The 17,730-nt window shown below is 47.7% G+C and overlaps 1 protein-coding gene across 1 annotated transcript in view; it reads right to left on the bottom strand.

The window, feature by feature from the left end:
• The window catches only part of LOC128686710 (uncharacterized), a 42,954-nt gene extending 25,577 nt beyond the window's left edge, over window positions 1–17,377 (bottom strand). Inside the window, exons 1-2 of the mRNA XM_053773740.2 lie at window positions 17,197–17,377; window positions 11,338–11,817 (exon numbers count right to left, since the gene is read on the bottom strand). Of these exons, the coding sequence (XP_053629715.2) occupies window positions 11,338–11,551 (214 nt within the window). The 5' untranslated portion in view covers window positions 11,552–11,817; window positions 17,197–17,377. The remainder of the gene's footprint in view (window positions 1–11,337; window positions 11,818–17,196) is intronic.
• Window positions 17,378–17,730: the final 353 nt, after the last annotated feature.

The raw sequence follows: 17,730 nt of genomic DNA, 5'->3' as shown, positions 1-17,730 counted from the left end.
CCTAAAGTTGGTGCCGGGTCAGCGGGCTGTGGTTCGCACGTTGGACTACGTGCGGACAATAGTAACAGCCTAGTTGATCAGGCCCTGATCCACCAGGAATCTGGTCATGCACCGGGTCGCGACGGCGTTCATCCCCAGAATACCCTCCAGGTAAACTCCAGGTAGGAAGATAGCCGTAGACCTCTAGCAGGAAGACAGCAGACCAGCAGCAGGAAGACAGCTGACCAGCAGCAGGAAGACAGCTGACCAGCAGCAGGAAGACAGTAGACCAGCAGCAGGAAGACAGCTGACCAGCAGCAGGGAGATTGCAGACCAGCAGCAGGACAACAGCAGACCAACAGCAGGAAGACAGCAGACCAGAAGTAGGAAGACAGCAGACCAGCAGCAGAAAGACAGCAGACCAGCAGCAGGGAGATTGCAGACCAGCAGCAGGACAACAGCAGACCAACAGCAGGAAGACAGCAGACCAGCAGCAGGAAGACAGCTGACCAGAAGCAGGAAGACAGCAGACGAGCAGCAGGAAGATTGTAGACCAGCAGCAGGAAGACAGCTGACCAGAAGCAGGAAGACAGCTGACCAGCAGCAGGAAGACAGCTGACCAGCAGCAGGAAGACAGCAGACGAGCAGCAGGAAGACTGTAGACCAGCAGCAGGACGACAGCAGACCAGCAGCAGGAAGGCTGTAGACCAGCAGCAGGAAGACTGCAGACGGGCAGCAGGATGACAGTAGACCAGCAGCAGGAAGACAGCAGACCAGCAGCAGGAAGACAGCAGACCAGCAGCAGGAAGATTGTAGACCAGCAGCAGGACGACAGCAGACCAGCAGCAGGAAGACAGCTGACCAGTAGCAAGAAAACAGCAGACCAGTAGCAGGAAGACAGCAGACCAGCTGCAGAAAGACAGCAGATCAGCAGCAGGACGACAACAGACCAGCAGCAGGGAGATTGTAGACAAACAGCAGGAAGACAGCAGACCAGCAGCAGGAAGACAGCTGACCAGCAGCAAGAAGACAGCAGACCAGCAGCAGGAAGATTGCAGACCAGCAGCAGGAAGACAGCAGACCAACAGCAGGAAGACAGCAGACCAGCAGCAGGAAAACAGCAGATCATCAGCAGTACGATAGCAATGATCGACAAGACATTCTTCGTCTTTGTCATTCACATTTCGTGTACACTCAGTCCAGATCCCTTATTAAGAGTTCAGACCATTATTATCAGTTCAGATCCCTTATTACCAGTTCAGATCCTGTATTATCAGTTCAGATTCCATATAATCAGTTCAGATCCCTTATTATCAGTTCAGATCCTATGTTATCAGTTCAGATCCTATATTATCAGTTCAGGTCCCTTATTATCAGTTCAGATTCCGTATTATCAGTTCAGATCCCTTATTATCAGTTCAGATACCTTATTATCAGTTCAGTTCCTGTATTATCAGTTCAGATCCCATATCAGTTCAGATCTCATATTATCAGTTCAGATCCCATATAATCAGTTCAGATCCTATATTATCAGTTCAGATCCCATATTATCAGTTCAGGTCCTGTATAATCAGTTCAGATCCCATACTGTCAGTTCAGATTTCATATTGTCAGCTCAGATCCCATATTATCAGTTCAGATCCCATATAATCAGTTCAGATCCTATATTATCAGTCCAGATCCTATATTATCAATTCAGATCCCATATTATCAGTTCAGATCCCATATAATCAGTTCAGATCCTATATTATCAGTCCAGATCCTATATTATCAGTTCAGATCCCATATTATCAGTTCAGATCCTATATTATCAGTCCAGATCCTATATTATCAGTTCAGATCCCATATTATCAGTTCAGATCCCATATAATCAGTTCAGATCCTATATTATCAGTCCAGATCCTGTATTATCAGTTCAGATCCCATATTATCAGTTCAGATCGCATATTATCAGTTCAGATCCTCTATAATCAGTTCAGATCCCATACTGTCAGTTCAGACTCCATATTATCAGTTCAGATCGCATATTATCAGTTCAGATCCTCTATAATCAGTTCAGATTCCATACTGTCAGTTCAGATTCCTTATCAGTTCAGATCCCATATTATCAGTTCAGATCCTATATCAGTCACTCAAAAATTGTTATATCGCTCGACGTACTTCACTGTTTCTTAATTAATTAACCAGGTAGGTGGCTTCCACAACCACGTAACGAAGAATTAATACCACATCTTCGTAAGGGGAAAAAATTCCGATAATGCTGGAGTTAATGGTATGAGTGGAGTGTTCAGAGAAAGTTCTTGCTCGTTACACCGAGTATTTGCCCTCAAGTGTGACTTGTAAATAGTCCAAGTCGGACCTAAACGTCGTTCAGCTTTACTCCCCTAATTGCGGGTTATTTTGTGTATGGTTTTCCCTGGCTTACCAGTCTGGGTTAACTAGAAGTGAGTAGATTAGAGTTATTACGTGCAATTTCACTCTCTCACACTTTCATCTGCTCTCTGTTCAGTCCTCTGAGAGTCTCCTGATGCTCTTCCCCTCTCAGACCCTCATGCAGAGGGGAGATTATCTTTCACAATGGTACATTTAATAAAAGATCATGCTTTCTCTACTTCCTGTGTCGGGAGGACATGTACAAGTGTTTTTAATGAAGGGAGAGGTATGGCTCCAGGCAGTGCCACTCCCACTCAGTCATAGCGGGGGTCACCACCCCCTCGGCCCGGTCTCAGACCAGGTTTCCTGGTTGCTGCCTTGGTTATCTTGGCTGGCACTACACGCAGGCTATACAACCTGACTGGTCAGGTTATATTGAGAGACTTACCCAGTTTCCTCACACACACACGTCAAGGGACCAACTCTGCACTCAGCACCTGACTGTCCCGCTCCAAACAGAAGTCTGGTAGTGTTGAGTGGATATTCCTTTGACGTCACATCCTCCTTGATGTCTGGCTGTGATGCTGAGACATCTGTGAATATACGGTGATGCTGGGGGAGAACTCTATCATGTCATCTCGCGAACACAAAGTGATGCTGGACGATCTTCCTGTCTCTCCCTTCAGTAAGTTACAAGACAGAATACCAACGAGTAATGCAAAGACACTAATGGAAGAGCAAGCCACCACTGGTACAGCGTTTCGCGCAAAGGAAGATTTTTTTATCCATAAAAATCTCACCCATATGCGAATTGTTACTTCGGTTTGTCCTCGCAATAATTTGGATTCAATCTACAAAACCACTTTACGCATCTAATGCTTCCTCTCTCTGTGTACGGATTTATCAAATTATGTTTCACTGTGAATAGAGCTTCACCAAATCATGTTTCGCTCTGTGTAGAACTTACATAAAGTCACGATAAGGTTTTACACACAGCGAAACGGTGTCTCGATAAAAACTTCTCCCTGTAACGTGTCTTTTCTTCGCTTCTCTTGGCAGTGCCACATTTCGAACCAAGTTATATCCTGCACGGTACACAAACTCAGTGAACACAGTGGAGGATATTTGCTACCTCGGGACAGTGGTCGTTTCGTGATTTTTTTTTCTTTCGTAGAACACGGAATGTCGTATACAACTTACGTCTGAGCGTTGAACAACAACGGAATCTAGAAGGCGTTTAAGGGCTGCAAAATCGCTTGTAAGATCAGAGTGTTCCTGGAAGATTGGGAAGACTTAGCGAGGTCTGAATCATCTAGAGGGAAGACCTGACAAAACCGGGAAGATAACGTTGGTAACCAACATAGATAACAAGCATAGATAACTTAACAAACATGAGAGAAAGAAAGAGAGAGAGAGAGGCACGAACATAAGATTCAGTCGTATGTGTATCAAGGACGCTTGAAAGCACTCTAGCGTCCTTTGAAGCGACCCGCAAGAGGCAGGATCCTAGAAGACCCAAGATAAAACTTATCCTGCTGGCCAGACAATTTCAATACAAAGATGTTCCCTCGATCCACTGAATGACTCAGCATCAACCATGTTTTGTAAGCAGGGGAACCTCAGCCTGCATTCAGAGGCGAATGAATAACTGAGAATTTAGTTTAATTCCCATTTCAGGAGTGTTCTTGATTCTCAGTGCTCAGGAGAGACCCGGCCTTCACGACCCTCGCGCAGTCGACAGGTGTTAAAAGTGACAAACTCAGGGTGAGGGTGCCTCACCTGCAACACTCAGGGTGAGGGTGCCTCACCTGCAACACTCAGGGTGAGGGTGCCTCACCTGCAACACTCAGGGTGAGGGTGCCTCACCTGCAACACTCAGGGTGAGGGTGCCTCACCTGCAACACTCAGGGTGAGGGTGCCTCACCTGCAACACTCAGGGTGAGGGTGCCTCACCTGTAACACTCAGGGTGAGGGTGCCTCACCTGCAACACTCAGGGTGAGGGTGCCTCACCTGTAACACTCAGGGTGGGGGTTGCCTCGCCTGCAACACTCAGGGTGAGGGTGTCTCACCTGCAACACTCAGGGTGAGGGTTGCCTCACCTGCAACACTCAGGGTGAGACTGCCTCGCCTGCAACACTCAGGGTGAGGTTGCCTCACCTGCAACACTCAGGGTGAGGCTGCCTCACCTGTAACACTCAGGGTGAGGCTGCCTCACCTGCAACACTCAGGGTGAGGTTGCCTCACCTGCAACACTCAGGGTGAGGGTGTCTCACCTGCAACACTCAGGGTGAGGTTGGCTCACCTGCAACACTCAGGGTGAGGGTTGCCTAGCCTGCAACACTCAGGGTGAGGTTGCCTCGCCTGCAACACTCAGGGTGAGGTTGCCTCACCTGCAACACTCAGGGTGAGGTTGCCTCACCTGCAACACTCAGGGTGAGGTTGCCTCACCTGCAACACTCAGGGTGAGGTTGCCTCACCTGCAACACTCAGGGTGAGGCTGCCTCGCCTGCAACACTCAGGGTGAGGTTGCCTCGCCTGCAACACTCAGAGTGAGGTTGCCTCACCTGCAACACTCAGGGTGAGGTTGCCTCACCTGCAACACTCAGGGTGAGGTTGCCTCTCCTGCAACACTCAGCCTCACCTGCAACACTCAGGGTGAGGCTGCCTCGCCTGCAACACTCAAACACTCAGGGTGAGGTTGCCTCACCTGCAACACTCACCTGCAACACTCAGCAACACTCAGGGTGAGGGTGAGGGTGCCTCACTTGCAACACTCAGGGTGAGGGTGTCCTGCAACACTCAGGGTGAGGGTGCCTCACCTGCAACACTCAGGGTGAGGGTGCCTCACCTGCAACACTCAGGGTGAGGGTGAGGGGTGAGGGTGCCTCACCTGCAACACTCAGGGTGAGGTTGCCTCGCCTGCAACACTCAGGGTGAGGGTGCCTCACCTGCAACACTCAGGGTGAGGGTGCCTCACCTGCAACACTCAGGGTGAGGGTGCCTCACCTGCAACACTCAGGGTGAGGGTGCCTCACCTGCAACACTCAGGGTGAGGTTGCCTCACCTGCAACACTCAGGGTGAGGCTGCCTCGCCTGCAACACTCAGGGTGAGGCTGCCTCGCCTGCAACACTCAGGGTGAGGTTGCCTCACCTGCAACACTCAGGGTGAGGGTGCCTCACCTGCAACACTCAGGGTGAGGGTGCCTCACCTGCAACACTCAGGGTGAGGTTGCCTCACCTGCAACACTCAGGGTGAGGTTGCCTCACCTGCAACACTCAGGGTGAGGGTGCCTCACCTGCAACACTCAGGGTGAGGTTGCCTCACCTGCAACACTCAGGGTGAGGGCAACACTCAGGGTGAGGGTTACCTCACCTGCAACACTCAGGGTGAGGTTGCCTCACCTGCAACACTCAGGGTGAGGTTGCCTCACCTGCAACACTCAGGGTGAGGGTGCCTCACCTGCAACACTCAGGGTGAGGTTGCCTCACCTGCAACACTCAGGGTGAGGTTGCCTCACCTGCAACACTCAGGGTGAGGGTTACCTCACCTGCAACACTCAGGGTGAGGGTTACCTCACCTGCAACACTCAGGGTGAGGGTTACCTCACCTGCAACACTCAGGGTGAGGGTTACCTCACCTGCAACACTCAGACGTCAACATTACTACCTGCAACACTCAGGGTGCAAGAGAAGCCTCAGCCTTCCACTCAGGGTGAGGGTGCCTCACCTGCAACACTATAACACTCAGGGTGAGGTGCAACACTCATAACACTCAGGGTGAGGGTGCCTCAGAATGTATTTATGCTAAAAGTTTAATCACTACTTTAGGAATTGAAGCATTCTTGTATTTTATATGAAGTCTTATGTACTCACCGTGTAGTCGATAGGGTTTCACCTGCAAACCTTATCGACTACACACTCAGGGTGAGGTAAACACTCAGGGTGAGGTTGCCTCGCCTGCAACACTCAGGGTGAGGTTGCCTCACCTTACCTCACCTGCAACACTAACCAACACTGAGGTTGCCTCATGCAACACTCAGAACCTGCAACACTCATGAGGGTATGCAACACTCAGGGTGAGGGTGCCTCACCTGCAACACTCAGGGTGAGGTTGCCTCACCTGCAACACTCAGGGTGAGGGTGCCTCACCTGCAACACTCAGGGTGAGGTTGCCTCACCTGCAACACTCAGGGTGAGGGTGCCTCACCTGCAACACTCAGGGTGAGGGTGCCTCACCTGCAACACTCAGGGTGAGGTTGCCTCACCTGCAACACTCAGGGTGAGGTTACCTCACCTGCAACACTCAGGGTGAGGGTGCCTCACCTGCAACACTCAGGGTGAGGGTGCCTCACCTGCAACACTCAGGGTGAGGCTGCCTCACCTGCAACACTCAGGGTGAGGGTGCCTCACCTGCAACACTCAGGGTGAGGGTGCCTCACCTGCAACACTCAGGGTGAGGTTGCCTCACCTGCAACACTCAGGGTGAGGGTGCCTCACCTGCAACACTCAGGGTGAGGGTGCCTCACCTGCAACACTCAGGGTTATGCAACACTCATGAGGGGGCCACACCTGCAACACTCAGGGTGAGGTTGCCTCACCTGCAACACTCAGGGTGAGGTTGCCTCACCTGCAACACTCAGGGTGAGGGTTACCTCACCTGCAACACTCAGGGTGAGGGTTACCTCACCTGCAACACTCAGACGTCAACATTACTACACACTCATGAAAGAGAAGCAGCCTTCCCAGGATATATACTCCGTGAGGTGTATATACCTCAGAATGTATTTATGCTAAAAGTTTAATCACTACTTTAAGAATTGAAGCATTCTTGTATTTTACATGAAGTCTTATTTACTCCCGTGTAGTCGATAGGGTTTAAACCTTATCGACTACACGGTTAACCAGCAACCTCCCCACTTACTGTAACCAACACATAATGCGAATTATTATTTCCAGATCCAGAAAATTATATATATATATATATATATATATATATATATATATATATATATATATATATATATATATATATATATATATATATATATATATATATATATATATATATATATATATATATATATATTATCTCAGGATAAGACTCCAAGTCTTCCCGAGTTAACAAGAAAAAGTAATGAGGAGAGTTAACTGAGAGAGAGTCTTGCCCCCGAGTTAGTTCTGTACAAACGTCTGCAAATTAACCCATCACGCAGAGCGAGTCTGCTTACTCAACCCGGAGTTAATACCTCACTGATTTACTTATTGTTATTACATGATATGAATTTACCTGGCTTCTTATAACCGGGTTGCAAAATGTCGGTGCTAAGTGCATCGCTAGAGTCGCTGCCACGTTACTCGGAAACTAAGAGCAGCTTTTGAGATGCTCAAATGCGTTTGAATTTGATTTTGTTTGTGTGTGTGAATGTGTTTGAATGTTCTTGTGAGTGTGTGTGTTTCTGTATGTGTGTGTATGTGTGTGTGTGTATGTGCGTTTATTCTAGTCTTCTACTCACTGAGTTGTGTTTGTCAATTCCTCTTTGCATAATGTACATCGTGTTCATGTATTCCTTTGTCTTCATCTCCTTCAGAGTTGCTACCTTGGTTTCTGCATGTTGTTCCTTGCAGTTCGCTTCATTACGAACCTCTAGACTGTATCTACCTTCTGGGTTATACTTGATCAAGTGTGGCCTCCACGCATACTCTGATGATAGGCCTGTGTACAGTGTGCTAAATGATTATTTCCCTAGGTCCCTGAAGGCAGGTTTTGTGTATGCTACCGATGTGCACGTTACCCATGATACGGAATTGATGTGAACCTCCGGCGATATGTTAGGGTCCTCCTCCTTCATCAATGCTTGGAGATCTCTTTGCTTCTAGGCTTTACCTAATCTATGGTCATCTTTTCCTCTCCCCTAATTACATGACATTCCACTTATTGAATTTCACCTAAATGGTCGACTACGCCTGCTACCACCAGTACAAGTCTTCCTGTGGTGTATCTCTGCTCTTCAGCGTTCGTAGTCTTCTCGTTAGCTTTAGATCGTCGGCGAAGAAAAACAGAGACATCAGTCCTCTCTTGCTGGTCACACACACACGTGTATCAGACATAGCCTTGGCACTCATCCTCCGAGTGCCACACACTCGTTGCTCTTAGCTTACGTTTGTGAGAATGCTTCAATCACTTGAAAAGAGAATTGAAATACGTATAACCTTTTTTCTAATTTCCCACTAGAACCGACATGGCAGCCTATGCTAAAAATGCATTAATCTGCATAAGTACATTTCTGCGTCTTTTTTCCAGTGGGCAACGGTAAACAATATGATGTTCAATGAGGACAAATTCCAACTACTCCGTTATGGAAAACTGGAGGAGATAATAACTAGAACAGAGTATACTACTGACTCCGGCCATACAATAGAGCGGAAAAATAATGTAAGGGACCTGGGAGTAGTAATGTCTGAGGATCTCACTTTCAAGGATCACAACAGTGCCACGATCGCACGTGCAAAGAAAATGATAGGATGGATAATGAGAACTTTCAAAACGAGAGATGCCAAGCCAATGATGATCCTTTTCAAATCACTTGTTCTCTCTAGGCTGGAATACTGCTGTACATTAACATCTCCATTCAAAGCAGGTGAAATTGCAGATCTAGAGAGTGTACAGAGATCCTTTACTGCACGTATAAGTTCTGTCAAGCACCTTAACTGCTGGGAACGCTTGGAAGCACTTGACTTGTATTCATTGGAACGCAGGAGGGAGAGATATATCATAATCTACACTTGGAAAATCTTGGAAGGAATGGTCCCAAATCTGCACACAGAAATCACTCCCTACGAAAGTAAAAGACTGGGCAGGCGATGCAAAATGCCCCCAATAAAAAGTAGGGGCGCCATTGGTACACTAAGGGAAAACACCATAAGTGTCCGGGGCCCAAAACTGTTCAACAGTCTCCCATCAAGCATTAGGGGAATTGCCAATAAACCCCTGGCTGCCTTCAAGAGAGAGCTGGACAGACACCTAAAGTCAGTGCCGGATCAGCCGGGCTGTGGCTCGTACGTTGGACTGCGTGCGGCCAGCAGTAACAGCCTAGTTGATCAGGCCCTGATCCATCGGGAGGCCTGGTCATGGACCGGGCCGCGGGGGCGTTGATCCCCGGAATAACCTCCAGGTAACCTCCAGGTGGACGGGAGGAGATGTTCTGGAGTCGAGGCTGTGAGTTCACGTATGTTCATCCATGTGTATGGTGCTTGCCTGCCTTCACTGGGTGTTGACAGAAAGTGTTCGTCCGCTGCCTGAGAAAGTTAAGACTGTCATTGCAGTGGTGTGAAAGTTTACCGACTGGTCAACACGCCTTGGTAAACCACGGTACAGGCTTACTGGGGCGTCAATACACCTTGGTAAATCATGATGGAAGCTTAGGGGGCAGTTAACACATATTAAACCACGGTGTGGAGGTTTACTGAGTAGTCAATGCGTCCTGGTAAACCACGGTGGTGTACAATTTAATCTGTGGTAGATGTTTATCGTTGCTATCGTAGTGCGTATTTTCGTCCTACAAAAAACTCGCACTTCAGAGATGAAACTCATGACGACGTTTCGCTCCGTCCCGACGACGTTTTGCCCCGTCCCGACGACGTTTCGGACCGTCCTAGACCGACACGTCTCCCATATGGCCATGTACCAGCTTTCTAGACCACCTCGATAGTCGTCATCCCTGATTTCTAACTCCTCGTTCTCAGCCTTGTCGTATCCACTCTTGAAGCTGTGCAGTGACCTCAGGATGTGCACACACTGGGCCCACTCACACTGCTCCCTCTGTGCCACGTACGACACATTCCTACCAAAAAAAGACGATAGGAATTTGAAAACGGAGCTTAAAAAAGTATTCTTTAAATTTAACGCTATAACTGGTACAAAAAAAACTTCATATCGGAAATTATCTCTTTAAAAAATTATTGTCCCATAGCGATAATTATGTACTAAAAAAAATTCGTTTTTAGCGATATTTCCACGATTTTTTTTTTTCAGTGAATTTACCGTGAAGATTCGCCGTATTTTTGCCTTTCAGATAATGTATTAAGTATTCTCTAGAGAGAGCAAGTGTAAAAATATTGACTCTGTGGATGTGAGAGATGCTGTCAGTGCTGTCAGTGCTCTCAACAGCCAAGCCCTTGTCTTGCTGCAGGAAAATGCAAGCTGCTTCTCACCTTCTCACTGCTGCTGCAACAATAATGAACTAGCGTAGAAACTAAGCACTGCCACACATAGTGCCACACCGATGGCACAAATGATGGCAGGATGGTACAAACGATGGTTTTAATGGTAAACTGTCAGAGCCAACTCCGAGGCAGCGTGCCCACAGGTGGTTCAGAAGACGCATGATACGGACAACGTTTCGCTCAAGGTTTGACGTGAAGATCTTGATTCAGAGAGACGCTGCAACAACAAAATCATACGTTCTTCCATATGACTCATCTGCGATATTATTATTATTATTATTATTATTGTTGCTGCTGCTACTACTACTACTACTAGTACTGCTACTACTACTACTACTACAACTACTACTACTATTATTACGTTCATGGGGGTATGAGAGGCACTCAGGTTCAAGCCAAGGAATGAGAGGCTTGATCCAGTTCCTTTGACCAAGAACCACTCCATCACCATCTTCACGGAAAAGATATTTTTTTACTGTTAATATCTACGGCTTCAACGTCAAAGAGGAGAAGTTAGACGACAATTGTCAGAAAAGACGTTGGTGCTCTAAGCTTCTTCCATCTTTATTAGCGACGTCCGAGTAGCGATTAAAGAACCCGGTTTCCGCAGACGTAAATGCCTTGAATCATCATTAATCGCAAGTTCTGACACAATTAAACAGAATAAACGCAGCTTCAACATCTCTCTTCCTCCTTCTTTTCCTTCTCTTCTTTCTCCTTCTCCTCCTTCTTCTCCTCCCCTCCCTAACTTCTCCACCTACCTGGGGACTCGAAGTCGTCTTCGAAGTCATCGACGGAGCGGACGGAGCGGCGATGGAGGTTGCAGATGTAGGTGGCCATGAACTTGACGTCTCTGGGGGAGCACACCTTCATGCCCCTCCTACTCCTGTATGGAGGCCTCGTCTCCACCAGCAGCGCCGCCGTCGCTAGCAGAAACACCAGTGCCCCAATACCCCGCAGGCTGCATCTGCCCATCCTGCTCCTTCTGCCAAGGACGGAGCAGAAGCCCCAACTGACGAAGTGCAGACGAAAAGTGTAGTGTTTGGAAGGAGTTCTGACGGGGAGAGAAACAGCCTCAGCGTTGCCTTGTTTGTCTGAGGTGTTGTCAAGAGGTCGCTGGGTAGGAAAACTATATTTTTTATCGACTGTTGGGAAGATCGATGCCCTTGAACTAAGTTCTCAAAAGGTGAGTTTGAGAGATTTTCTCTTTCCGAAGTTGGTATTAGACAGGTCACGCGCGCCTGAGAGGGAGAGACACATGTCTGTTAGCAAAATAAAATACTCGGAGTATATATTGGACGACCATAAAATATCGCCAATAATCCGTGAAAATCATGAAAAAAAAAATTCACAAGAGAAATTATTCACCAATTGGTTCCAATCATTAATAATTTTAAAAAGTCAGTAATTCTTGTTTCCGGATAGAGATCACACGAATTCTACATAAATGGTGATTTATTTGTACACTGGACACCAAACAGACGCTGGAGGATACATGGAACACTATAATGTATCCTGAAATAATAGAAACATGTAGGGGACGGAGGATACATATTTTAAAGTAGACATGATACAGGAAGCATAAAACATTCACCCTGGTTAGATACAGAATAGTCTGATAATATACATCACTTGTTCTACACACACCAAACATGAGAGACAAGTATACATAACACAGATGCATACATGAGAAACATAAATACATATCTCAGTATAAGGCACGCTGCTAGGACACGAATGATGGAGGAAAGGAACGAGGAACACGAATGTTGGAGGGAAGGAACGAGGAACACGAATGTTGCAGGGAAGGAACGAGGAACACGAATGTTGCAGGGAAGGAACAAGGAACACGAATGTTGCAGGGAAGGAACGAGAAACACGAATGTTGGAGGGAGTGAAGAGAGCAATGAATGTTAGTGGGAGTGAAGAACAAGAGCAATGATAATAGCATTAGTAGAATATACCCACAGTGTGTAAACAAGACACGGCGTGAGGGTTGTGGAATGTTATGAACGAAGACTTTTCGTCCACAAGAGTCTGTATCAGTTCAAGACACTCACGGGTGTGTGTGTGACAACAGAAGAGAGAGATCCAGGACGTTTTGATTTACAAAACCAGTGATTAACTTCATTTCAGAGTCGACTGTAGAGCGATAAATGAAAGGGAACTACTACAGTATTGAATATGATAATGGTATAGTTACTCTCATCATGACGACAGAGTCAAGCGTCGGGTCATCACGGGGAAATCTTCATAAGAACACAAAAGATTCATTCCACTCCGGAGTATCTCGAGGAAAGAACGTAATTTCGTGAGCCAGGTCATCACTGAACGTTACTACCTTCTGTCACAGACTGCAGGAAGAAAGAAGAGAAGATACTACACACCTCTAGTGCTGACACTACACCCAGTAGCTATACTGTATTTCCTGTCAACCGAACCAGCACAATAACCTTCCCAGTGCCTTAGCTGAAAATTGTTTCAGATTACCATTGTCTCATCAAAACTCACGAGAGACCTAGTCAAAAAAAAAATGAAAACCAATTAACGCCACTGCCAGCGTTTATACTATACGATATGTAAGTTGTGCCTAGGTATATACAGCAGCAGAGAAGCTTCCAGGAGTCTAGAGAGCATATATAAGCATGCTGGAGGGACGACACAGAAAACGCGTACACACGCATGCTGGAGGGACGACACAGGTGTACTACATAGTGTGAACCACATGAAATTTCCCCTGAGGCAAAACGTTAAAAACCGAGAGAGTAACAGACGAAGTAGATTTATGTTTACAGTCAACAGTAATAGCCACTACTAATACCATTCTTCAGAAGTCCTGGGAGTTCACGATCTCCGTGATGTTTACCAGGCGAGGTTCGCTCTCCCAGAACCCTGATGCTGCCATCACCTAACCTCACTCACTTTCTGGCTATTCACGCTAGCTTCATGACCCCCAGCACCTCTCTCTGGTTACTAACACTGGCTTCATGAGCACCAGCACCTCTCTCTAGCTACTAACACTGGCTTCATGAGCACCAGCACCTCTCTCTAGCTACTAACATTGGCTTCATGAGCCCCAGCACCTCTCTCTGGCTACTAACACTGGCTTCATGAGCTCCAGCACCTCTCTCTGGCTACTAACACTGGCTTCATGAGCCCCAGCACCTCTCTCTGGCTACTAACACTGGCTTCATGAGCACCAGCACCTCTCTCTAGCTACTAACACTGGCTTCATGAGCACCAGCACCTCTCTCTAGCTACTAACACTGGCTTCATGAGCCCCAGCACCTCTCTCTGGCTACTAACACTGGCTTCATGAGCACCAGCACCTCTCTCTAGCTACTAACACTGGCTTCATGAGCCCCAGCATCTCTCTCTGGCTACTAACACTGGCTTCATGAGCACCAGCACCTCTCTCTAGCTACTAACACTGGCTTCATGAGCCCCAGCACCTCTCTCTGGCTACTAACACTGGCTTCATGAGCCCCAGCACCTCTCTCTGGCTACTAACACTGGCTTCATGAGCCCCAGCACCTCTCTCTGGCTACTAACACTGGCTTCATGAGCACCAGCACCTCTCTCTGGCTACTAACACTGGCTTCATGAGCCCCAGCACCACTCTCTGGCTACTAACACTGGCTTCATGAGCCCCAGCACCTCTCTCTGGCTACTAACATTGGCTTCATGAGCCCCAGCACCTCTCTCTGGCTACTAACACTGGCTTCATGAGCCCCAGCACCTCTCTCTGGCTACTAACATTGGCTTCATGATCCCCAGCACCTCTCTCTGGCTACTAACACTGGCTTCATGAGCCCCAGCACATCTCTTCTACCCTGATAATAACCCGTGTCCTCTTCCCGGTGAGAAATTGATAAAAGCAGCGGTGGGCTAAACGTTTTAATTAATAAGGTACCATAAGCCTCACAATGTGTCTCATTTGCATAGAGCAACATGGGTGCTGGGGGGAACGAATACGAAGGTTAACGGCGAAAAACAGGAACACGAACTTAAGAAACAGGGAACGAGAACACGAACGTAAAGAACATGAAACAAGAACACGAACATAAAAAACAGGGAACATGAGCACGAACGTAAGAAAAAGGGAACGAGAACACGAACGCAAGAAATAGAGAACACGAACACGAACGTAAGAAGCATGGAACAAGGACACGAACGTAAGGAACAGGGAACAAGAATACGAACGTAAGGAACAGGGAACAAGAACACGAACGTAAGGAACAGGGAACAAGAACACGAACGTAAGGGACATGGAACAAGAACACGAACGTAAGGAACATGGAACAAGAACACGAACGTAAGGAACATGGAACAAGAACACGAACGTAAGGAACAGAAAAAACACTGTTAGAGAGCACTGACAAGACGCAATATTTAAGAACAAGGACTAAATGCCATGGGTGGGTACATTGTTTAAGGTAGACGTGCCAGGGTTTCATATAAACGTTACCAGGTTTTAAATTAGAAGTACCAGTTTTTAAGGTTAAGGCACCAGGGTTTAAGGTAGACGCACCATGGTTTAAAGTAGACTTTAAAAGGGGTTTAAGAGTGTCAAAACAATGCATGACACTAAAACACATGGCTGAGGGGAAGACGTGCACACATGGCTGAGGGGAAGATGTGCACACATGGCTGAGGGGAAGATGTGCACACATGGCCGAGGGGAAGATGTGCACACATGGCTGAGGGGAAGATGTGCACACATGGCCGAGGGGAAGATGTGCACACATGGCTAAGGGGAAAATGTGCACACATGGCCGAGGGGAAGATGTGCACACATGGCTAAGGGGAAAATGTGCACACATGGCCGAGGGGAAGATGTGCACATATAGCTGAGGGGAAGATGCGTACTCATGGCTGAGGGGAAGATGTACACACATGGCTGAGGGGAAGACGTACACACATGACTGAGGGAAAGGTGTGCACACATGACTGAGGGTAAGATGTGCGCACATGACTGAGGGGAATATGTGCACACATGACTGAGGGGAAGCTGTACACCCATGACTGAGGGGAAGATGTGCACACATGGCTGAGGGGAAGATGTGCACACATGACTGAGGGGAAGCTGCACACCCATGACTGAGGGGAAGATGTGCACACATGACTGAGGGGAAGATGTGCACACATGACTGAGGGGAAGCTGTACACCCATGACTGAGGGGAAGATGTGCACACATGACTGAGGGGAAGATGTACACCCATGAATGAGGGGAAGATGTGCACACATGACTGAGGGGAAGATGTGCACACATGACTGAGGGGAAGCTGCACACCCATGACTGAGGGAAAGATGTGCACACATAATTGAGGGGAAGATGCGCACACAAGACTGAGGAGATGTGCACACATGACTGAGGGGAAGCTGTACACACATGACTGAGGGGAAGCTGTACACACATGACTGAGGGAAAGCTGTACAAACATGACTGAGGGAAAGCTGTACACACATGACTGAGGGAAAGCTGTACACACATGACTGAGGGAAAGCTGTACACACATGACTGAGGGAAAGCTGTACAAACATGACCGAGGGAAAGCTGTACACACATGACTGAGGGGAAGCTGTACACACATGACTGAGGGAAAGCTGTACACACATGACTGAGGGAAAGCTGTACACACATGACTGAGGGAAAGCTGTACACACATGACTGAGGGAAAGCTGTACAAACATGACCGAGGGAAAGCTGTACACACATGACTGAGGGGAAGCTGTACAAGCATGACTGAGGGAAAGCTGTACACACATGACTGAGGGAAAGCTGTACAAACATGACCGAGGGAAAGCTGTACACACATGACTGAGGGAAAGCTGTACAAACATGACCGAGGGAAAGCTGTACAAACATGACCGAGGGAAAGCTGTACACACATGACTGAGGGAAAGCTGTACAAACATGACTGAGGGGAAGCTGTACACACATGACTGAGGGAAAGCTGTACACACATGACTGAGGGGAAGCTGTACACACATGACTGAGGGGAAGCTGTACACACATGACTGAGGGAAAGCTGTACACACATGACTGAGGGGAAGCTGTACACACATGACTGAGGGAAAGCTGTACACACATGACTGAGGGAAAGCTGTACACACATGACTGAGGGAAAGCTGTACACACATGACTGAGGGAAAGCTGTACCCACATGACTGAGGGAAAGCTGTACACACATGACTGAGGGAAAGCTGTACAAACATGACCGAGGGAAAGCTGTACACACATGACTGAGGGGAAGCTGTACCCACATGACTAAGGGAAAGCTGTACACACATGACTAAGGGAAAGCTGTACACACATGACTGAGGGAAAGCTGTACACACATGACTGAGGGAAAGCTGTACACACATGACTGAGGGAAAGCTGTACACACATGACTGAGGGAAAGCTGTACCCACATGACTGAGGGAAAGCTGTACACACATGACTGAGGGAAAGCTGTACACACATGACTGAGGGAAAACTGTACAAACATGACCGAGGGAAAGCTGTACACACATGACTGAGGGGAAGCTGTACAAACATGACTGAGGGGAAGATATGCACACATGGTTTAAGGTTTATCGCTTATTTTTCTTTTGAAATGTGTGGTTCATCTACCTAATATCGGAGACGTTGGTGGTGGTGGTGGTGGTGGTGACTGGCGGTGCTGGTGGTGGTGGTAGCGTGGCGGTGGTATCACGCCTCTTGGAAGGCGCGCTACAGGTGTCTGGTGGTAACGAGAGAGATGAAGGCGTGCGTGTGTGTCGGCGACGGAGCACACGCCACGAGTGTCGCGTCTGACGCAACCTTCCTAGACCCTACGGCACCGCCCACCTGCACACAGCACCGCCCACCTGCATATAGAACCGCCCACCTGCACACAGCACCGACCACTTGTATACAGCACCGCCCACCTGTAAACAGCACCGCCCACCTGCACATAGAACTGCCCACCTGCACACAGCACCGCCCACCTACACACAGCACCGCCCACCTGCACACAGCACCGCCCACAACACCTAGCTAGCCTGCCCACTGACACACACACACATGTACATATAATAATAATAATAAAAATAATAGAAAATTAATAATAATAATAATAATAATAATAATAATAATAATAATAATAATAATAATAATAATAATAAT

The sequence above is a fragment of the Cherax quadricarinatus genome, chromosome 7, assembly GCF_038502225.1.
Source record: "Cherax quadricarinatus isolate ZL_2023a chromosome 7, ASM3850222v1, whole genome shotgun sequence".
Taxonomy (NCBI): domain Eukaryota; kingdom Metazoa; phylum Arthropoda; class Malacostraca; order Decapoda; family Parastacidae; genus Cherax; species Cherax quadricarinatus.
This window is presented reverse-complemented; position numbering and strand designations above follow the sequence as displayed.